Source organism: Chrysemys picta, chromosome 8 (genome assembly GCF_011386835.1).
Source record: "Chrysemys picta bellii isolate R12L10 chromosome 8, ASM1138683v2, whole genome shotgun sequence".
In the NCBI taxonomy this organism is placed as follows: domain Eukaryota; kingdom Metazoa; phylum Chordata; order Testudines; family Emydidae; genus Chrysemys; species Chrysemys picta.
In genome coordinates, this window is record NC_088798.1 from 53,063,216 (window position 1) to 53,086,606 (window position 23,391).

Consider the following 23,391-nt stretch of genomic DNA (forward strand, 5'->3'; position numbering starts at 1 on the left):
GAGTGTTAGAGGGTGCAGCACTTGAGCTCAGGAGTGCACAGGGCCTGTTGTTACTATTGGTATTAAAGTGGTGCTGAGTGATTCCAAATAAGATCGGGGCCCCACTGGGCAAGCTGTTTTACAAGACAAGACAGTTAGAGGGTGGAAAGGAAAACAGAGGCACAGAGAGATAAAGTGACTTACCCCAGGACAGCGGCAGAGATAGAACCCCGGTCTCCTAACTCTCAGTCTGGTGGCTCTGGCCAGTAAGATCCTGATCCAGAAAGGCTTTTAAGCATGTACTTAACTTTAAGCATTTAAAATCATTGATACCAATGGGATTACTCCCGTATTTAAAGTTAAGCACTTGCTTAAGTACTTTGCCAGATTAGAGCCTAGATTACTAGCTCCCACACAGCAGTAGTGAGGCCACAATCTGCTTTTGGGTTTGTTAATAAAAATACATGTCATTAGAGAGGACAAAAATCACAGTAAATATTCATTTTGAGCTATGCTTCACAAGACAAACAACATACTTTTTTCCTAAACTGCCTTTTTTTCCTTTTCCCTTCCTTTCTCTCCAAACAATTAGAAGACCAAGATTACATTGGTTCAATGAGCTATATTACGACCTCACTAACTAAACAAAAAACTCTGTCCTTGGAAAACAGACTCGGACATACCATTGTGCACTTAAGAGAACTCAGGAAATGTTTCAGTGATATTCAGCATCCCCAGAGACGCTTAACTTCAGCTCATGAAAATACACTAGTGTCTAAGGCATGAAAATTACAATGGCTTCCTGCATACACCCCCTCTAGGTCATGAATCTAATTTAAACAACATGGCAGGAATCCAGGAATAACCTACAGTCATAGATTAGAGCTCTTATCCTAAACATGCTAACCTGGACTTCTATCTGTGTCTTTTTTCATTTAACTGTGAAAACATTTTCTCCCTCTTAAGTAACTGATGATAGTAATTCAATTCACTCCACTACAGCAGGAATTTTCAGTCTGAAAATTCTCTGCTTTCAGTTACATATCAATGTACCTGAAAAATAACTCTACTGATTGTAATGTTGTTACCCCAGACTTACACTGGTGAAATGGAGTACAGAATTTGGCCCTATTTTAAGTCGTTTCTTTGCCATGAAGTGTGTATTAAGGACTGCTGACTTGGTACAACAGTCTATGAATTTTTTTTTTAAAACTCTTCATATTTTGTAGTGCTGCAGTTAGAACAATAGCAGACATAAAAGGAGAAGGGAATGTTACTCTGATTCTGAAAAATGGTGCCAAATTACGAAGGAGGAAAGTTACAGCTAACCCTTCATTTAGACTTCAATCCCACAATTGACTCTGCCTAGGTGGACCCCCTAAACCCACGTGAAGCCCTGTAACTTCAACAGGACTCAGTCCAGGGATCTACCAAAAAGTGTCAATTCCAGCATAGGAGCTTAGTTTGCAATTGTTTCCTCACACACTTGTTAACATTCTCTTCACACTATACTATCAGATGCAAGTTTTTCTTTGTGAGTCATGTTACGTGGTATAAAGGCCCCAATCCTGAAAACACCTATGCATTTGAGCTAAATGTAAGTAATGTTATGCCCATGCTTAAGTGCTGGCAGAGGCCTGTGGGTAATGAGTCCACCACTGTGCGGGATATAGATTAGATAGACAAACCAGGTAATTAGATTAGACTACTGAAAATAAATTCATTATTTTCAGCCCTGTTTTGCTATGTGAGATGCATGCAACTTTTCTTGTTGACTTGGTGTCTGAGAATGTGTCATTTTCATATTATCCTGCATACTACCATTAATACCCTGCAGATTAAAATCTGTGGTTAAATATATTTTAGGAGGAGAGCTGTAACTAGAGCAGAACTAGATAATTCCACTCTGAGCTTCTTGGAACAGAAGGGAATTACCAATGGTTCCAAAGGCAGTCAGGATGGAAGAGCACATCAGATACAGTGCAATAGGCTCATATATCTTAATAAAAGACCTGGGGTCCCACAGCCTGCCTGCATTTGTAACAAGCTTGTAAAGTGTGTGTCATGTCCCCCCACTTCTGACTTATCCCCATAAAGAATAACAGCCTACTACTGCCAACTAATTAGGTTACTCCTTCCGTTCAAGTGGAAGGGAATGTGCTTTGGCACTGAAGATCACAGATTCAAACCCTAGTGATGGCCTGCACTACAGGCAGTTACACATTAATATTTTAATACTAGGTTTAAGATTAGCCAAACTCCTAGACCTGCCTCTCCCAGACTGGATTAGCAAACTGCTACACCAAGCTTCATGTTAAGGAGGGAGAAAAAGTGTTCTTCTTAACCTCTGAGGATAGGACAAGAAGCAATGGGCTTAAATTGCAGTAAGGGCGGAAACTTCCTAACTGTCAGAGTGGTTAAGCACTGGAATAAATTGCCTAGGGAGGTTGTGGAATCTCCATCATTGGGGATTTTTAAGAGCAGGTTGAACAAACACCTGTCAGGGATGGTCTAGATCAGGGGTCGGCAACCTTTCAGAAGTGGTGTGCCGAGTCTTCATTTATTCACTCTAATTTAAGGTTTCACGTGCCGGTAATACAGTTTAACGTTTTTAGAAGGTCTCTTTCTTTAAGTCTATAATATATAACTAAACTATTGTTGTATGTAAAGTAAATAAGGTTTTTAAAATGTTTAAGAAGCTTCATTTAAAATTAAATTAAAATGCAGAGCCCCCCGGACTGGTGGCCAGGACCCGGGCAGTGTGAGTGCCACTGAAAATCAGTTCATGTGCTGCCTTTGGCACGCGTGCCATAGGTTGCCTACCCCTGGTCTAGATAATACTTAGTCCTGCCTTGAGTACAGGGGACTGGACTAGATGACCTCTCGAGGTCCCTTCCAGTTCTATGATTTTATGTTAGGACATAGCATAGTTAACTGCAGAGTCAACCCAGGTTCTTAAAGGGTTTTAGTCCAAAACCCCACTACTGTCCACACACAGAAACCTTTTACCCACATTTGGAGTTGATTTTAATCCAACCTAATTTACCTGATTAGGGGTGTGGGTTAGAGCCCAGGCTCTATTTTCACTCCAGCTGGGTCATGCCTACTTTACAGCAAAGACACATGCTAAATCACTCAAGTGCTGATCGTCTTCCAATACCTTCCCACAATTCCCCCTGAAGGGCAGATAAATTCTTCCACAAATACCTGGGAAAGAATCCTAAATCCTCTCAGCACAAAGAGCTATGGGAAGCCAGGAGCACCCTGTGCCTGAAAACCCTGGTCTGGCTCTGTGGAATTTGATAGGGCAAGGAGCCCCTACAAGTGACTTCAAATGACAGATGTCATTGGGAGTCTGGCCTGAGTGGGTTGGAGTTGAGCTCACGCATCCAGAGGCAAAATTCAAATGGGGCAGGGTTTACATACTTTCAACAAATAGAAACAATGGAAGTTCTATACAGCATCAACAGAAGTAGCATGAATGATGCTTAAAAACAAACACAAAGTTTATTCCAATTACAAAATACAAATCTTGAATAGGTAATGGACAAATCAACAGCTCATCAAATAATAGACAACAAAGAGCAAACTTGTAAAAGGGTAAAATATGAGTATAATAAATCAGAATAATAAACCTAAACAGGAAATTCCAAAGACTGCCACTAACTATGAGTGAACCATACATAGTACTGTAATTTATGCATAAAAATGCATCCTTCTCAGCAGCAGCAAATAAAGTGCATGCAGACATCAGACCAAATTAACAGGAGAAAGCACAGTTCCTCAGTCTATCCTGATCCTCTTAACAAAATTGTCAATTACCAAAGCATAGAAAGTAGATCAAGTAACACCGCAAGCCTCTTTTATCAGTTGCAGCTTTTGTCATCCAGGATCTAACAAACATATGTTCCCAATATTTCCTTTGATGAATGTGTCTCCTTCAAAACCAAAACACAGAGCATATGCCAACACCAAATCTTTGATTGGAGAGCACATACCAATTAGCCTTTGGTTTCTTTTTCCTATCTGTAGGTTTCCCCCATTACATTTGTCAAGCCACTTTCAAAATCAATTTACTAAATCAAATTTCTGCCCCTTCCCCACCAAGTCCCCTCCGCACTGACCTCTTGGTTATCTGATTCCTAATCAACTACCTCACCTGACTAAGGGCCAGACTGAATACACTAATTCACCATTGGGCTTCTGTACAAGCCTGTGTGTGTTATTTGGAGGTCTGCTACAACTTTACCTAAGTTTCCACGGCAGAGAAGCTAGATGGCATTTTGACTGACTCTGATCCCAATACCAAGGTTATTCTGCATTACCTTTGAGCCATGCTTATTTAAAACTCTCAATAAAATATTAAAGGAATCATCACCAATCCCTCTCATCTCCCTCACACTAAAAAAATAGTTAAATTAAAAAAATCAGACTTCTAAATTAACTTGTATATTTGAGGACCTCCAGTTGTAGCCACCATGGGCTGTGATCTTGAGGGATCTTATAAGATAAACATAGTGGAAGAAAAGCTCAAGTACTGCAGAAAGTAAACTTAGGGATTCAATGGGAGCTACTCTTCCCTCTGAGTTACCAACAAAACAGTGTTCCTTTGGGGTGTTAAAGGATTCTGTGCTAGCAGAGATGCCATCTTTCACAGAAGATATTAAATGGAGATCTCCACAATTTGCAGTCATTAAAGAATCAAGATTCCATGGCACTTCTTATTAAGAGAGTTAACCTGGCCATACAGCAAACCGAATAATTACTTTTTGTCTACTTCTACATCCCATTGGCGATTGCATTCTTCACTTTCTCTCCTACACTTGTGTAGTGTTGCAATGCACTGTTAGCCAGTTGCTGAATTCCACCACAGAACTGGCTGACATGATTACTATATTTAATGTTTATGAAGCACCTTGGGATAAACTGTGATGTATACATTCATACATATAATTTTCATTTGTAATTCTTTTTTGAATAGGCTTTACCTTTCCAATTAGAAAATGGTAACTAAGGGAGAAATGGTGACTCCATTAAAGTCAAAGGCAAAACTCAATCAATGAGACCAGGATTTCATCCTAAGAGACTGCTTTTCAGGTACACTAAGGTCCCTTCAAAATGCTCCAACAGCATAAAGAAGTGTGTAGAAATGTCCCCCTTAAAATGTCCCCTGAACAACCTCCCCAGCCATGTGCTGTGTACCAGCACTGCTCCCAGCCCCTGATGTATGGGGTGGGCTGGGGACAGGTCAGGGTGTGGCTGGAGTATACTGCCCTGTGACTACTGTTCTCTGCTTCCTAGGACTACTTATAGGGAGTACTGGGATGCAGAACATACATTGGAGCAGTCCTAAGGCTGCTCCAGTTTACACTGGATTCCAAAATACAAGGAGTGCAGAAATGGTTCTAAATCACCTTTCTCCCCCATACCTCGCCCAAGGGCAGAATAGAGTAACTGAGCATCAGACCCTAAGTTTTAACTTTTCTCACTGCTTGATTTTTTGAGTATAACAAATGATCTTTTATGGTATTTAACCTGAACTTCACGTTTTTTCCCCTTCACTGAGGGCTTTTAATATTAATATCCCACTGCACAAGGCATTTCTGTTTTATTTTTGATAACTATCTTTCAGCAAATCTGCTGTAAGTGAAAGAGATTAGCAATTCAAGAGCCAAGTATTCTGTGGTTGATGGTCAGTACTTGCAAAATTCTACCCTCTTCATCATTTCCTTTAGAATATATCACTGAAAATGATTGTATGATGAACATTAATACCTTGATTAAAGTGAGAGATGGCATGTAATATTTATGCCTCCTGGCTCACAGTGTGTTCACCTCATTGCTGTGCAGTCTCATAAAACAATTACTGATTCCAGAAGTAAAAGGGACAATGTATATAAATCTCAGGGCAGGGAAAGTGTAAAGAGCTTTATTCATAGCTTGAAGGCAGCTGGGGCTCCATGTAAGGGGACTTCCTAAAAGAATAGGGAGAGGCCAATGCTCCAGGTCAGCCTGATTGACAGGGCGGGCTGGCTAATCACAGAGTCAGGAGGCCAGGGTGGGTCCCATCCTCCCGGTGAGCTGGAATTGCCTGGGTCAGACAGAGTGGGGCCAAGCTAAGGAGAGAGCAGGGGCCCAAGCTCAGCTGGGGAACAGAGCTGTGCCAGCCAGAGGGACCAGAAAAGCAGCCCAGGAAGCAGGTCAGAGCTGGGAGCAGAGTCACGGAAGCAGCCCATAGAGCAGATCCTGTGCTGGGAGCAGAGCTGCAGCCACGGGGCCAGAGAAGCAGCCCAGGGGGCTGGAGGCAGAGCTGCAGCATCAGTGCTCAGGCAGAGTGGAGCCGGAGCTAGAACAGTGGAGCTAGGGCTGGAGCTGGAGCAGTCTGGAACCGGGTGTGGTGAGCAATTGGGGCTAGCTAAGGGGGGGACCCTGGGCGAAGGCCCCAGCGCAGAAAGACACCCCCAGCTAAGGGTCCTTGCAGGCCAGACTGGGAGGGAGGGGTCTTAACCCGATGGGGGGGTGACGCTGGGAGGAAGGGTCCCATCACCCAAAGCCTGGAGGTGTGTGGCCACCACCAGAGCAAATGTCCAACCCGCAGCATCCCTACAGCACAGCCAGGGCCTGAGAAGGAGGCCCAGGACCTACAGGGAATAGACTGTGAACTGCCTTGACATTCCAGAGACACAGTTTGTAATGTTCCCTGCCACAGAGCGGGGTGATGTCTTTCCCGTTTTTCCTTATTCTTTTTTAAATTAATTGTTGATTAAATATAACTTGTATTTGCTTTAAATTGTATGAAGCGATCAGTGGGTCAGGGAAGTGTCCAGTACGGAGAGAGCACCCCGGAACACCGGAGTGGGGACACCCTAGCCCCTGTCCTAGGTGACCACAGCGAGATTGGGGGTCGAGCCCCTCAGGAATTCTGGGCCCAGCCTTGTCAGGGTTACGAGGACTCTGCCAGACAGGAGAGTGGAAGGGGAGTCCTCAAGGGCAGGGAGGTCTCTGGGTAAAGGAAGTGGGAGCAAGGACTCAGATCCTTCTGCCAGCCCATTTCACCAGGGTAGTGCAGAAGCCAGGAAAGTTCCCCACAATAGCGGGACCATTCCCCCGCTTAAACTCCACACCTAACTTCTGTTCTGCATTTAACAAGAATCACTAGAGGTTCGATTTTATTACATGAGTGTGAGAGAGAGAGAGATTTCCCCCTCAGTACCCAATCCACAGAGGATATGAGTCTACTACAGCTCCCAAGTAAAGGACTAAGGCCTTAGCCAGTCTTGCCAACGATTGTGAAATTATTGCAAGTAACACTAGTTGTTCCTGCTGCAGGAGCTCAGGCAAAAACACAATAAGTTCCTTCCTTCATGCAATTTGTGGGGCACAAAACCAGAGAAAAAGAGATAATTCATTGAACTGGAAACCATGAGGCTATGAGTTCTAGCTCTTCCACTAATGCTGTTAATATTTCTGTGCCCTTCACAGCCCTTACTATTAAGCAAGCAAGGCCTCATATTATTACCCCAGGGACATAACTATCATTCATTCATTTTACAGATAAGATAACTGAGAACTTGAACAAGGCTATTCTGGAAACAGACTCTAATATAACAGACCCAAGTCTTATCCACTTTGCTGCATTGCCTTTCAGAAGGAACATGTCACATGTGCATGTGTAAGTCACACTAATACAGTATGGCTCTGTGTTGTCCTTTAAAGACTAGGCCACATATAGAGATTTTTGACTCTGCTACTGCCTTCACACTAACATTTGTGGTTCTTCAGCTCAAGTGGGAGGGGCCAATGTTTTTAAAACCTGACTCAGTCCTCACTAATGATCCAAACTGGGATTTTGTTATACTTGGATACAACCCCTACACCAGTGTTTCTCAATGACCGGTCTGTGGACTGGCGCCGTTCCCTGAGATCTCCCTGATACAGTTTAGGAAGGCGGCAAGCAGAGCCCTGGTATCAAAAAGGTTAAAAAACACTGCCCTAGACCACCTTCTGCTCCTAGAGCCAGGAATTCTGATGCCCAATGTTCCATTGCTGTCTCCCAAACACTTGTCACGTGACTTTGCTGGTGGATTACATGTTGCCCTCTATGGGCTGGCCCACCTAGAGTATAACAGAATGCCTTCCCAAACACCACTTACTCCTATAACAGAAGTGGAAAAGGTCTTGAGATACAAATCCTGCTTGTGGTGGAAAATAAATGTTAGTGTTAAGACTCTGTTTGAATGATTGTATATTGCATAACACTACTTAGAAATGAATTTGATATTTTAGTATTGCATATTTAGTGTTTGAACTTTGCCTCATGGGAGCTTTTAAGAACAGGATGTGGCATTTAATTATACAGTGTGGTTGAAACTGAGAACAATACATGGGAGATCTTGCCTGTGTGCCCAAGGAGTGGAAGATGCTACTTGTGTAAACTTCAGAAATTTGATTTAATAAACATATATTTTCAGAAAGCAAACCTCATTCTCAAAGCTGTAACATTATAATGAGTGGGGTTTGGATGCCTCAGGCATTGCTAATGACCTACCAAGCCTTTCACTTATAGGTCACCAGTTTGAATCCAGCACAGATGAATATGACGACACCTATGTAAGGTGATTTTGGTGGACCATGGTTCTAAATTCCATGTCACAAATTCATCATGCTGTTTCGCACTAAAATGAAAGTTCTTCATGGTAGGAACTGTGTACAGAGCCTAGCCAATGGGACCTGGATCTCAGTTGGGTCCTCTAGCAAGAACAGAGGCCAAAATCTTACTTATGAAAAATTTGCAGAAGTTGGCAACAATGTAATTGTCACAAACCTTTAGGCTGTGGGCAGAGGGAGTTCAAAAATCAGAAGACAGACCGAAAAACATGATTTAACTTTTTTGGACAATCTCACAAAATGTTGGGTCTGCCTCATGATTTTTGAACTTTTGGTGTTGGCAATAATGTCTTTTGCTCAAGCTGTAGAGGTTCCTGCTTTTAGATCTGGAGTACCTAGGTTAAACCTCTGGGGATGACCAAGATGATGGTCGTCCTATTATACACCAGTATCACAAAGGCTTCAGTAAAGGATTAATTAAGGTCACCAAACACATTTACTGTTTATCACAGAAATTTCAGTAGAGATGGACACGATATGTAGATCCTGTAGTATATCCCTTCACCTGATCAGAGTTATTGTCCACAGTTACAGTACAGTAGATTAAAAATACCAGAAATCCTTTTCTTACATATATTTGATCCTCAAAGGGTGAAAGTCAATGATTAATAAAAATATGCAAATAGGCTCCACCTTGAGTCCTAGGGTAGCTGAACATTTCTGCTGAACTGATCAGTAATGAAATAATTAACAATCCTGACATTCAAGCAAGCTTAATTAGATTTCAGATTTAGCACCTTTTGAGCTGAGTTCTTGTTTCAACCTAATCAGCAGACTCAGTAAGACAGCATTGCAGTGCTTTGCATTTGGGAAGTTATCTTTTAACCATTAATGGACAAAAACTTAAAAATACCATTCCAAGGGCACTCATTGCCCTAAGTATGCTTCCAGTGAAGTCAATAATAAACCTTCCATTGAATTTGTTGAATTCAATGGAAGGAGGTTTAGGCCACTCCTGCAAATTTCTGAAAATCTCACCCATAAAGCTTAATTCTTCAGAAACTTCTGGGGCCACCAGAGAAGTGCTGGTCAGGAGAATTAGTTAGTACAGCCCGAATCTGACCCCTTATAATGGAAATAGCCTATCTCCTAGAACTGGAAGGGACCTTGAAAGGTCATTGAGTCCAGCCCCCTGCCTTCACTAGCAGGACCAAGTACTGATTTTTTTTTTCCTCCTAGATCCCTAAGTGGCCCCCTTAAGGATTAAACTCACAACCCTGGGTTTAGCAGGCCAATGCTCAAACCACTGAGCTATCCCTCCCCCCTATTGAGTAGCTAAAAACTAGGGTCAGAACAATCATACCATACTTGTTAATTTATCAGTCATATTTTATTCATTATAGAGTTTAGCTACATAACTCATATTTCTATTGATAAAAGTAGTATTTGAATTGAGGGGAGAGAAAAAAAAGTGATTCCTCTGCCTCTAGTGGAGTTTAGACATCACTCTGACAGCTATGCCTGGGGTAATTTTTATGCTTGGCTCACACGTATGCTTCTGGACAATACACCAGATTCCACCAAATATCAGGCGTTATCAAAACTTTTCCCCACAAGAACCTGTCCCCGAGACCTCTTCTGCAAGCACTTTATTCTTTCTCCCCTCAAAATTACCCAAACACTGGATATAAATATGTATCAAACAATTTAGCCTACTTAGTAAGGGGGAAAGATGTCCTGAATGCAGAGGGGAAAAGCTCCTGTGCAACAGAGAACGCTCGCAGTGGAGTGGACCAGAATGTGAGAACTCAAGCTGGTGTCTTCAGTGGCTGATGGACTGGAACTCCAGTTTGCACATAAGCACTCTAGAGCAGAATGAGTTAGCAAAATATGAGAGAGGGCGCCATGTGACCTGTCTGCCTAGAACGTGCACAGCTTGCACCGGTCTTGCTTAATCTCTCTCTCACACAGAAATCTTGATATCTCACTTTTTTTCCCCATGTGCAAGAATAACTGGAGGCTCTCTGGTAGCTTTACTCCACAGCATCAAGGGTCAAAAGAACCACACCCTCACATCACTGCATCTGTTTGCAAGCCTCAAAGCCATTGTACCAGCTTTAGTAAAACATCCTGAATGGTTCTTTCCACTGCCGCCACACAGGATGCAAAGAATGCTTGTGCTACAACACACTGTTGCACATAAAAGATCAATCCCAGTATACTCTGAAAACTCATCCACACATCTATTCCCACTGAAATTGCTAGTTCTAGGGATGCAACAGGGATATGGTGCATTAACTAGAATGCTATACAGTTATATAACAATCCATTTTCCTGCTCCCCACTAAAACATAAGGTCTGAGGTTTGAAGTGTTTCCCTCTGTGACATTCTGTACTTCGGGGGAACACCCTACACCCCTATGTTCATCCTTATAATAGGATTGTGTGGTATCCAATGCAAAGTTTGTCATGTTGAGTGTCTTTGGAAGGCTCATGATGTACTGAGCATTGTTGTTATGGTAATGTTATAGTAATTGTTGTTATAGTAATGTTATAGGTTGTAATTTCATGTATATAGTTATGAGGCAGAAAATATGTCCTGATAGCTTAAAGCAAACCCAGGCAAAAACTCTCCAGAAGCAGAGGAGTAGTTCACACCTCATCAGGGCATGTATGGGACAAACCCAGCCCAGCCTCCAGGAACAAAGGACACTGGCCTAGGCAACAACAAAGGATCTGTTGGACTCTCGAGTGAGTCACCCCCCTTCCTTTGGTCAGTTTGGGACTGCAATGATGTAATGCTCACCTGACTCTGAAGGGGGGGAGGCAAAGCCAAGAGGGAAGAAAGGACATGATAAAAGGGAGCGACGTTTGCCATGCTCTTCCTCTCTCTTCCACCTCCATCTACAGACCTCACCACCAAGCGACTGAAGCGCTGATCAAAGGGGAGACCCTGGCTGAAGGGCAACCAACCAGCCTGTGGTGAGAAGCATCTAAGTTTGTAAGGACATTGAAAGTGTTAAGATCAGCTTAGAATGCGCTTTGCTTTTATTTCATTTGACCAAATCCGACTTGTTATGCTTTGACTTATAATCATTTAAAATCTATCTTTGTAGTTAGTAAATCCTGTTTGTTTATCCTACCTGAAGCAGTGCGTTTGGTTTGAAGCGTGTCAGAGATTTCCCCTTGGAATAACAAGCCTGGCATGTATCAATTTCTTTGTTAAATTGACAAACTCATATAAGCTTGCAATGTACAGCAGGCATAACTGGACATTGCATGTCGGAGGTTCCTAGGGTTGTGCAGGGACCGAAGATATTGGCTAGTGTCGTTCAGTTGCACAATCCAAGGAGCAGCTTACATGTCAGATGCTGTGCGTGAACAGCCCAGGAGTGGGGGTTCTCACAGCAGAGCAGAGTAAAGCTGGCTCCCAGAGTCAAGGATTGGAGTGACCTAGCAAATCACCGGTCTGGATAACACCACAGGGGAACGTCACACCCTCCCCATGGGAACACAAGAGAATTATGTTCAGAAAGTCCCCTCCTCCATCTCCCCCAGGGGATAGAATAGGTAAAAGGCCTTCTTATCTAGGGTGCCTCTAATATACTTTAACCTCCTAAAGTAAAAGTGGCTTCAGGCAGCCAATTTAAATGAGTTCATAAATAGCCTGAAAACTTTACTAGACACCCATTAGCCAGAGGACTATACCTCCTGGACAAAGGCTTATCCAAGTGATGAGTGATGGCCCAAAATGGGAAAATTCAAGGCAACACACTGGAGATAAGCTATCAGAGGAGCTCTGAATACCACAGTAATACTGGCAAGTGTCTTATTAATTTTATTTTGCCGTTGCTTGGGAAACTTATAAGCAACAGCAGAGGCAATGCTATTGTCTATTTGTAGACAGAAATACATTGGTTCATATTTGCAACCATAAGGGAATACTTTTAAATCAAAGTTCAAATTGTGCAGAGATAGATGGCTTACTGTTACTCACTGGGGACAATATACCATGCATTATGTGCAAGTGGATTTTTCAGTGCTGTAGTTGACACAAAGAAGGGTTCATATTTTACCATTCCTGCACTCAGCTTCACATCTCTCTTTACCATTGATTAGGCTACACTGCAGCACTTTTTCATTTCAAAAGTATGAAACCTTTTAATTCAGTGCCACTAAAAGGTCTGTTGTTATGCCTTGTGTTGTCCCCAAGACATATAATCATGTATCCAAAAAGAACCCTCCTATGGCCTTCTGAACATGTTCCAAACTATTGTATAGCACAGCAACCAATACATTGTAATGGCAATGCCAGCCAACGGTATGTCAAAGTAATGACACTGTAAAGTTAAACATGGTATTGTGACCGTACTCCTTTTCAGGATTAGTGGGCAAAGCACAGAAGTGGGACTATTTGAGATGTGGTTCTATCCGCAGCTCTGCCACAGATGATAGACCCATGATGTGACTCTAAAAAAGTCATTTAGCTTTGCTAAACCTCTTTCCCCGTCTGTAAAATGGAGATAATACTTTCCTACCACCTATAGGCATGACATAAAACCTAATTCATTTATGTTTGTGAAGTGCTTTGAGAGCCTCAGATTGATGATCCTGCAGAAGTGCAAGGTGTTAATTAGCAAGGATTATCAAATTCACTAGAATGTTCACACAATCCCCAGTGTGACATTATTACAGAAACACGACTTCCATCAAATTCTCAAGAGAAAATAAGACCCATGTCTAAAACAAATACATATAAAAAGTTTTTCAATAAAATTACACAAACAACAACAATTATTGGTTCTCATGTGGTCCAAAACATTCAAGTTAAACATAGCAGAATTTACGAACAGAACATTGTACTCCATTTCTGAGGAGCTGGGTTGGGAGTGGGAACCTTCCTAAACATTTGGGGCCTAATTTTAAAATGCGTTCCTTTTATAAGAAGATCTGGAATCTGGGTGTCACATTAAGGTGCCATATTTATAACTGGGCTACCTTTAAAAATACAAGATGTGTACAACATATTGTTCATGTTCTCTCAGTTACATATCTAATGCATTAGCTGAAATTTATATTTCATGGTAAAGTAATTATCTTACCTTCATTTTTCCTTGTAAATTAAGATAAAATTATGATTGTTTATTCTTTAAAACAGACATTTACTAAAAATATTTGTTTAAAATACAGCCAGAACCACATGGGACCAAATTCCTTTCTGGTGTGTCTCCATTTGCTTTAACAAAGTAGCACCAAGGATTAATCTGTCCCATTAGTCTCATTTTCCATTCCAAAATTCCTTCATGGCATAAAAGAGCGAGCTGGCTGGCCACAGTCATTAAATACAGGCATTCTGGATCTGGTCCTACTCCCACTGAACTCAATGAGAGTTAACTAGTGGGATGTCAGAACCAAACACAGACAACTGCAAAAATAGTCTTTGATCTTGAGCTTTAGTTCTGATGCAAAATTTCCCTGTGCCAACCCTCCTTAATTTAGTTTTGTAATAAAACTTTGCCATGGGATATAAATGTTTGCTGGAGATTTCTTTGTCAATAGCAACCTGCACAGTCTATGCAACTTCTACTTTCTTCTTTAGGCATTGGCAAACTGATTGCCAAACCCCACTCAGATATACTGGATGCTTCACAAGTACATGGAACTTAACACAGTGGTTAGTTATTATCAGAAGACTGGTCTGGGGTTAAAAAAGGGGTGGAATGGGATTGATCAAAACTACCCAAAATTTCAATGGAGGGATAAGATACAATCAGAACCTAAATCCAGAACTTAGTTTTGTGCGGACCACCATTCTGGACCAATCCAAATCCCAGATTCCAACTCTCAAACTATAGGTATTCAATCTCTCTCTAAATAGGTCCCATCTCTAGTGGTTAATTTTTTCTCTTCTACAAGGGGACAGTCATTTGGCTTAGATGTTATTAAAACTGTATTCATCTCCACCACCTCAAAAACACATTGTGTCCATACATTTATACTGCAGCATTGAGATAACATATACAATACTGTACAATATATTACCATTTGTGTCCGAGATAGCAGGACTTTTAAAGAACTCAGAAGTCATTTGATAGTTTGTGTGTCAGAAATGGATAAGCAGGGCACAATCTTTTTTTTTAATGAACATTTACTTGATGTGATGCACCAAATAACTTTTTGTTTAAAAAAAAATTATGACTGACAAGACTGGACTTTCCTAATAAGCATGGCACACTGGAAGAGCCTCAAAGTCTTTCAAATGACATCACAGCTGAGACCACGACATGCAAAGACAGTGGAAGTCTTTGAAGATGAAGGTCTAATTACCTATTGCATTCATAGTGTGGTCCCACACTCCTTGCAGGACACCTGTTGGAAAGTATACATAATGGACACCAACACCTCACAAAAAAAGAAGAACTAGCCAGTTTGCCTGTCTAGCAGCTGAGCATAAGGCAAATCACAGAGTGGAATCATTCAAATCTTAAATAATGACCAGACAGGCATAACTTAAAGAATCTCTCATAGCCACCACTTCAACTAACAGAATTTCAAAAAGAATAGCATTAGATATGGGCCAAGAAATGGGACACAATGCAGTCTGAGAGCCAGTGATTATTATTCTAGATTTGTAGGAATTCGACTCTGTACTAGATCCATAAGATTAGTGACCAATTCTGGAACACAGAGTTTCTTAACCATCTTTTGAAGCACCTGGTATTGGCCACTCTCAGCGATAGGATACTGGACTTGACACATCAGAGTCTGATCAGATATGGCAATTGCTATTCCTATGATTCAAGGTAGAAGAAGCCAATATGGGAGAAATTGCTATTGGCTTGTGGGGGAAGGGGGGGAGGGAAATTACAGAAGTAGAGTTTTCAAAAATTAAGAAAGCAAAAATTATTGTAGATTTAAGACGACAGTATTTATTTTCCACTTTAAAACATTCACTGAAGTGGACCAAATGATCACTTTGTACAAAATCTTGACTTCCAAGGCTATATGTGGAAGCTGAGCTTTCATCTAAAGATGCAAAACAGATTATAATAATGTAAAATTTGATACTGCAAACAGGCTTTGCTGAATGCTTTCCAATGTATAAGGGTTTAGTTATCATTTTAATAACTAAATGAAATGTTAACATTTAAGTAATCAAGGAAAGGGATTTCCTGGGAGGTGGAAGGAAAGAGACAATGAGGGGAGGGGGCTTCCTGGGTTTTGGGAAAGAAAGTGGCACTGGAATTGTGGTTCCTGTGCATTGGGGGGAGCAACAAAGAGGGATGGAAGACAGAGGTGGGAAACCAGACTGAAATGAGAGCAAGGAGACTGCAGAGACAGTGAAAAGAGGAGGGGAGTGAGAGACTGTAAAAGGAAAAACCATAGGGAAGAGTAGGCAAAAGGAATAGAGTGACTGAGGGAGAGAACACAGAGGGGATTGGAATGAAAAGAGGATTTATGGAAATGAGATTTAAAAGTAACCTGCAATACAAGCAAAACATTGAAAGAATCACTGAAATATAAGTTGGGTGTCCTACCCAAAGCTAGGGAGGAGCAAAGGGAAGGAGCAAATCTATACTAACTTTTTTTTAATGTCTTTGCCTGACAAAAATTACCTTCCTGCTTTTGGGTTTGAGAAAAGTGTTCCAGAACAAATCATCCTAAAAAGCAGAGCAGCTGGTTAGCTGTTATAGTGAATCACTCTATGGGGGAATTTTTTCTGTTTAGAATGCATTTGGTCAATCTTCCATTGAAAAATAAAAGTTTTAAAATTAAAAGGCAAGAAAATCAAAAGGGAACTGTCAACCTGAAATCCAGATGATTTTTTTAAAATGACATAAAAGTTGTTTCAGACCCTACAGTCAACCCAGAATCCCCCCTCGCTGATTTTTGTGGCTTTACAGTCACCATATCCTACTTTTTAAGTGTGTGTTTCAGGCAGCAACAGAAAGACAAAGGAAACTGACTGCCTTCACAGAAGAAATAGTGAAACTCACTGGTTTCATAGAAGGCAGTCTGATATCATGATGGACAACTTATAAAAACATAGTAAATATAAAAATGCATCAAATAGACATACTGAAAAAAGAAAATATGATTTTTTCAATAATCTTTCAGCATTATAGATATTAGCTGTTATTTTTGACAATATCAGGTAAACAGTTTGCAGGCAGATATCTGGAAGGGGGTGGTTCTCTTTTTTACATTGATGGCGTCACTCAAAGCGCCTAAATATCTGAAATAGGGGGAAGGGAGTCCTACCTGAGTTCCTGTGACTGATTCCTAGAATGTTGCAATCTGAAGTGTCTCAGAGGAAACTAGAACCAGGAAACTCATGTTCTAAAATAGATTTTTTTGGTTTGGGATTTTGTTAAAAAAAGTTTGGTTTGAACTTCTGTGTGTGCTGGCTACTTCAAGACACTAAGAGAGGTTTGACAAGGGAAGAGGAGAAAGCCAGAGAAAAGGGATAGGAAAAGGACAAAAAACAGATACTGAAAAATAGGAAGGCAAGATATACAGCAGAAAGGGAAAGACGTGAGCTACAAAAGCAGCACAGTAGAATAGCTACTTGTTTCACAGAAAGCTTGTTGAAGAAGTACACGAAGACTACAAACAAATGTGCGATTTTTTCAGAGGAGGCAGGAGACGTGATTCTGTTGGTGTAGGTAATGGAACTCTGTAGTCCAAAATTCTTTTATGTTCTTTAGTAGGACGAAGTCTAGTTTTAACATAAAATGGCTTTTGCAAGAGCAATAGTGGATCCTTTCAAAGTCTGTGTGCGTGTGCATGTTTTAAAATCAATTTGTGTGTATCTGATGGGGAAATACAGGCGTATTCAGCACTCAGAGGTGACAATGCATATTTGTGTATGCACATGACAGGAGGGAGTGAGTTAACAGAATGTAACTTGTTATTGGCAAATTATTCTGGTTGAGAATTCCATATAAAAAGGGTGACAGACATTAAACAAGATATGTATGCACTGATCTATGAAAGTGCACGAAGTTGACTTTTATTTTTTATTTCATTTCCCAGGAGAATTCTGTGCTTTGTGCTACTTGCTCACCCTTTCTAAAATGTGGTTACAACCCTTTGCCTTTACATATTAAATACTGCATTTACTTAATTCAGCAGATGACACCAAAATCTTAACACACATACACATAGATCTTCCCAGTTAATTGGACTTGGAAAAATATTTCCTTACCTGGATCGTGGAAAGGCACCAAAGCAAAGTTGTAAAGTGGTTTCTTAGGTCTTTTCAGAGAGGTTTCCAAAATTTTAGATGCCCCTTCAATAACTTGAACTAAGTCATCATACATAGAGCCAGTCACATCAAACACAAATGCCAAGGTGGATGCTCCCTCTGGGATTTCTTCAGCTCTGGGCTCCTCTGCACTGGCATCTTGTGCATAGCAAGAAGAAAAGAGAGCCAGCAAGAATCCTATGCAGAATCCCACTCTCCAGATAGGGATATTTCCACGGGAAATCATTTTTCTCCCCAGTGCCTAAGTAGCGTGCTTAGTACTCACTAAGTGTCAGAGGGCTTCCACTGCAGTGGAGAAATACATTTGAACTTTTTAAAAAACAAACAAAACAAAACCTTTTCTGCACAACTTAGATCTGAATTGCTCTTCCCCTCACACCCACACACTCCACCAGCCCTTTGAGAGAGGAAGGGAGAGGGATGCAGCAGCTTTTGTTTGTGTGTAATTTCTGGTTTCTCTCCTTTCCCTTTCTACTTGTCTGCAGGACTTTTGTAGTGTCTCATGGAGTGAGGAGAGAGAGTCCCATCTATGCCCTACTGTGTGTGTTGCTGCTGCTGCTGGAATCTTTGGCGAGAGGCTCCCAATGTGCTGCTGCTGCTGCTGTTGGAGTCTTTGGCCAGAGCCTGAGGTTCCCAACTGCTGCTGTGAGACACAAGGAGCGGATGCCTAGCCCAGCCTCGGCTTCCCATTGGTCACCCGTTCTCCCCCTGCATTTGCCTTAGAGGCCCTTTTTCAGGGAGACTTTTAAACATGTTTATTGGGTCACTTGAGTGCCACAGAATCACTTGGAGCAAAACTTTCAGTGATAACAATAAAAGCAGGACTGAGCCATAAGCAGGAAATTCGCCCCAGATGTGTGGTTTCCCCACCACTCTGTGACAGTCAGGGGAGCTGAATGTTTCCATTAGTGATTAGGAACAATGTACTCACCAGGATTGGGTCTGCACATTCCTGAGCTAGGAGGACATGGATAATCCTAGTACTCCCTCTCAACCTTAGGGGCGGGGAGATCCTGATATGAACCCCTCCTTCCACAAAGGGGAAAATAAGCTGACTGCCCCTCACAACCTGCCAGGGGGCTGGGGGGGGGGAGGGAGGGAGAAGAAATATTTCCACTGGGCAGTGCAACCCAAGGAATTTCCCCAGTGACCCTCGGTCCCCCCCCCACACACACCCCAGCTCTTCTCCATTCACTTACATTTGCAGTGATCTGGAGTAAAAAGAAATCACAGTGGCCTACATCCTTCCAATGTCTTTGTGGTCTAGCTAGCTAGCCCAACCCACACACTACTCAAGCTTTCACTCCTACAAGTGGAGAGTGAGGCAGGGATTTCCCTACACCCCTCCTAGGTGTAACCCCCCCCCTGAATTTCCCCAACACCCCCCACCCCTCAGTTTTGTGAATTAATTACATGCAGTGTTGCCAATTTAGTGACTGTTTGGAAATTTGAATTGAAATTGAAACATTAATACACACTTTAAAAGCATATAGTGTATGATAAAATATGTGTATCTGAAAAAGTAGAATAGATTTGAAAAGTTTGAACATAGACTAGCTTCCTTATACAGCTGTTGTTTTTTATGACAATGTCATTCATTTCGGTGATGTTGGCCAACTTAATAATTTCAAATGATGATTTGTAAGCAAAGTCTAAATGAGCTCTCCCTGATAGCTAGTGATGAGCTGGGGGCTGGGGGGAAAGGTTTCAGGACCAGATTGTATTTACATTCACACCTAATCTACCTAGGTATCCAGCAAACAGAGCTGCATTGCCCAAGTGATAGATTTTGGCTGGGGTTGGGTTACAAATCACTTGAATGTGGGGGGGAGGGGGACAAAATGTTGTTATTCTTATTGTAAGAGTAAAGGGCAGTAGAACTGTACTTAGCTTGTGCTGATTGAGGGCATCAAGAGAGAGTGTGGGGACAGGTGTTTTGTTTGATGGTCTGCTTGAGTCACAAGTACTATTTGACTTGCCCCTCTTCACTGTTTAAAGACAGAGCTGATTAGGCTCCATAGATAGTCTTTTGTTTTGGTAAGTGACCACTACAGCTGAAATAACTGATAATCAGGTCTAAATGCTTAGACCTGCTGTGGGACAGTGTTTCTGTGGAAGAGACGGCCCAGTCTGCACTAGCAGTGAGGTTCCCCCACTGAGAGCTCAGCTGAAATCACTGAGAACTGTGTGGAACCTCAAGAGACCAACTAGCAGAGATCACAGTGGCAGGTGGCAGCAGAAGGTGATGGCGCAGGGCCATTGGCAACAGAACGATGGAATGAACGGTGGCACAACAACAGTGGCCAGAGCAAAAAGTGAGCAGCTGGAGGAACAAGCAAGGTGCCTTCTTGCCCCCCATGTGGGAAGTGAACTCATGTGAAAGGACCTCTGAATTCTGAGTCTCCACTGACCAAGGACAACACTGATGAGTGTTAATGAGGCTGTTAAGAATGCTGGAGACACAACAAAGTTCATGTGAACAAACATGGCTGTAGCATCATACTTTCTATTTAAGCAAGAGATACCACACGCTACAAACTGGAGACCAATGTTATGTGCATTATCACTTGTTCATCCTGAAGTTGAACACTGGTTCCGAACAAGACCAGCAAATGCTCATTATCTTTCTGCAAGAAACTCAACTGACTGGCTAGAAGCATGTGGTGCAAGAGTGAAAGATTCAACAGTTGAAAAAGTAAAGAACTCTCTCACCACATTCAAAAAATTTGCATACATGGCTGATGAATACACCAATGCAAATGGGCATCAAGTATTAAGTCATTGTGTATGTTATCTTGATGTCAGTGATAGGTAGATGCATTTCTAGATGTTCAAGTTATAGAAGACACATCAGCTGCATCTGTGACAACCCACAGCTTAGAAGAGTTAAATGCTTGTGAATTGGACCCCAAAGAGATGGCTGCTTGTGCATTTGATGGAGCTGCAAACTTCTCTGGAAGACATGGTGGAGTACGAGCTTTGCTCAGAGAAAAGTGTAACCCTAATCTCTCCTATACACACTGCAGAGGCCATCTACTCCAACTAGCACTAGTATGAGCTGCAGACTCTTCAAAAGACATTAAAAAAGCTATACATTTAATATCTTCATTATATTCTTTTTTCAGCAAGAATCCAGAAAGACTGAATATCTTGGAAAATATAGCAGATACACTTGGACTGAAGTTCAAATTAGTCCAACCTGAGAAAACTCTCTGGTTTTCTCATGAGCGATCCTTGGCTGTTGTCTTTAAATTACTCCAGCCGTTATTACTGGCTTTGGAAAGTATCTACCAAGATGGGATGGATCTAAGTAGTGAGGCTGGTGGATTACTTTTGCTACTACGTTCAGAGAAGACGATTGCCATTCTTTCTCTTGTAAGTCTACTTTTGAAACCACTTGGGTCATTAAACAATGCCATCCAGGCATCTGCTACAACAGTAGTAGATCTTTGTCCAGCAATAGAAGCTACATTTGGATCAATCAGAGAGCTATCCATTGAAAAAGTACTGGAAGAAGCAAAGACTTCAGTCCAGAAGTTGACTAATGAAGGTATTTTTATTGATCCTTAAGTGCACAAGCACACACACACACACACACACACACACACACACACTCATCTCCTTGGGGACATAGATAGCAATGCAGAATGGGGAATAACAACAATATGGACTGTGGTGTCCTGGGAGAAAGGCAGCAGTAAAAGTGGGTGATAGGGTTGCCAGGTGTCTAGCTTTCAACCGGAAAGTCCGGTTACCCACAGTAACCAGCCTCTGCCACCAAGGGGCAGGAAGAGCAGCAGCTGCGGCCAGAGCCTAGGGGAGCTGCTCTCTGCTCAGCTGCTCACAGAGAGAAGAGGGTGGCTGGTTCCCGACTGGCTCCAGCCTCTCCAGCACAGAGGTAGGTACATGGAGGAGGAGGAATCCTGTCCACCCCCCTCTGCCCCGCTGTGCCCCAGTTTCCCTGCTGTCACAAAGTGTGGGGGAGTCAGGGCCCTGCACCCCCACTTCCTGCAATTCACCATGACTCTCATCCAGCCAGTAAAATGGAAGGTTTATTGGACGACAGGAACACAGTCCCAAGCAGAGTTTGTAGATACAACCAGGACCCCTCAGTCAAGTCCTTCTGTGGGGCAGGGAGCTTAGACCCCAGTCCTGGGGTTCCCTCCGTTTCCAAAAGCTCCAAAAACTGAAACCCCCTCCAGCAGTCTCACCCAGCCTCCCCCCAGCTCCTCCTCCAGCCTTTGTCCAGTTTCCTGTGCAAAAGGTGTCACCTGGCCCCAACCTCCCCTCCTGAGTTCAGGTTACATGCTCAGGTATCATCCCTCAAGTTAAGTCACACCCTGGTATCCCATCATCAATGCAGACAGTCCCAACAAAACTCCCCTGCAACACTCCCCGGTCAATCTGCCCCACTCCCTACTCTGTCACACCTGCCCTGGCCCCTTGCTCCAGGGACTGACCCCCCCTCCCTCCACCTTGCCATGCCCTGACTGCGCAGGCAGGCAGGCTCTGCATCAGCTCCTCCCAGCCGGCTCTGCAGTTGGCAGGTGAGTCCTGGGACAGGGAGAGAGGGAGCGACGGAGGGAGGGGGAGAGAGAAACGAGGGGGGCCTGGAGGAAGAGGCAGGGCAGGGCCTTGTGGGAAGGAGCAGGGCAGGCTGTCCAGTTTTCAGCAGTTAGAAAGTTGGAAATCCTAGTGGGTGGTGGCATATGAGGAAAGGAGTCAGTGAGGAAAAGGGAACGACAGAAGAAAGGTTACTTGGTGAATGGGGACAGGGAAAAAGAGAAAATGATAGAGATTAGTGGGGCAGAGAGGAAGAACAAGACTGAAACAGGATAAATAGCTGGAGGTGGGGCAGAGACAATGAAAGGGAGAATGAACAGATTGAAAAAAGAAAGATTGGAAGGAAAATAAGGCCTGGTCTACACTACAAAGTTAGGTATCAGAGAGGTAGCTGTGTTAGTCTGAATCTGTAAAAAGCAACAGAGGGTCCTGTGGCACCTTTAAGACTAACAGAAGTATTGGAGTATAAGCTTTCGTGGGTGAATGCCCACTTCATCAGACGCAAGTAATGGAAATTTCCAGAGGCAGGGATAAATCAGTATGGAGATAACGAGGTTAGTTCAATCAGGGAGGGTGAGGTGCTCTGCTAGCAGTTGAGGTGTGAACACCAAGGGAGGAGAAACTGCTTCTGTAGTTGGATAGCCATTCACAGTCTTTGTTTAATCCTGATCTGATGGTGTCAAATTTGCAAATGAACTGGAGCTCAACAGTTTCTCTTTGGAGTCTGATTCTTAAGTTTTTTTGCTGTAAGATGGCTACCTTTACATCTGCTATTATGTGGCCACGGAGGTTGAAGTGTTCTCCTACAGGTTTTTGTATATTGCCATTCCTGATATCTGACTTGTGTCCATTTATCCTCTTGCGTAGTGACTGTCCAGTTTGGCCAATGTACATAGCAGGTATAAATCAGTATGGAAATAATGAGGTTAGTTCAATCAGGGAGGGTGAGGTGCTCATGCTGGCACATGATGGCA

The 23,391-nt window shown here is 42.5% G+C and overlaps 1 protein-coding gene across 3 annotated transcripts in view; it reads right to left on the reverse strand.

Moving 5' to 3' along the window:
• The window catches only part of HMCN1 (hemicentin 1), a 335,176-nt gene extending 316,696 nt beyond the window's left edge, over positions 1-18,480 (reverse strand). For all 3 annotated transcript variants that reach the window (XM_065554460.1, XM_065554461.1, XM_065554459.1), the window contains exon 1: positions 17,795-18,480. In XM_065554460.1, coding sequence (XP_065410532.1) covers positions 17,795-18,080 — 286 coding nt within the window. In that variant the 5' untranslated portion in view covers positions 18,081-18,480. The remainder of the gene's footprint in view (positions 1-17,794) is intronic.
• Between the last annotated feature and the right edge of the window lie 4,911 nt (positions 18,481-23,391).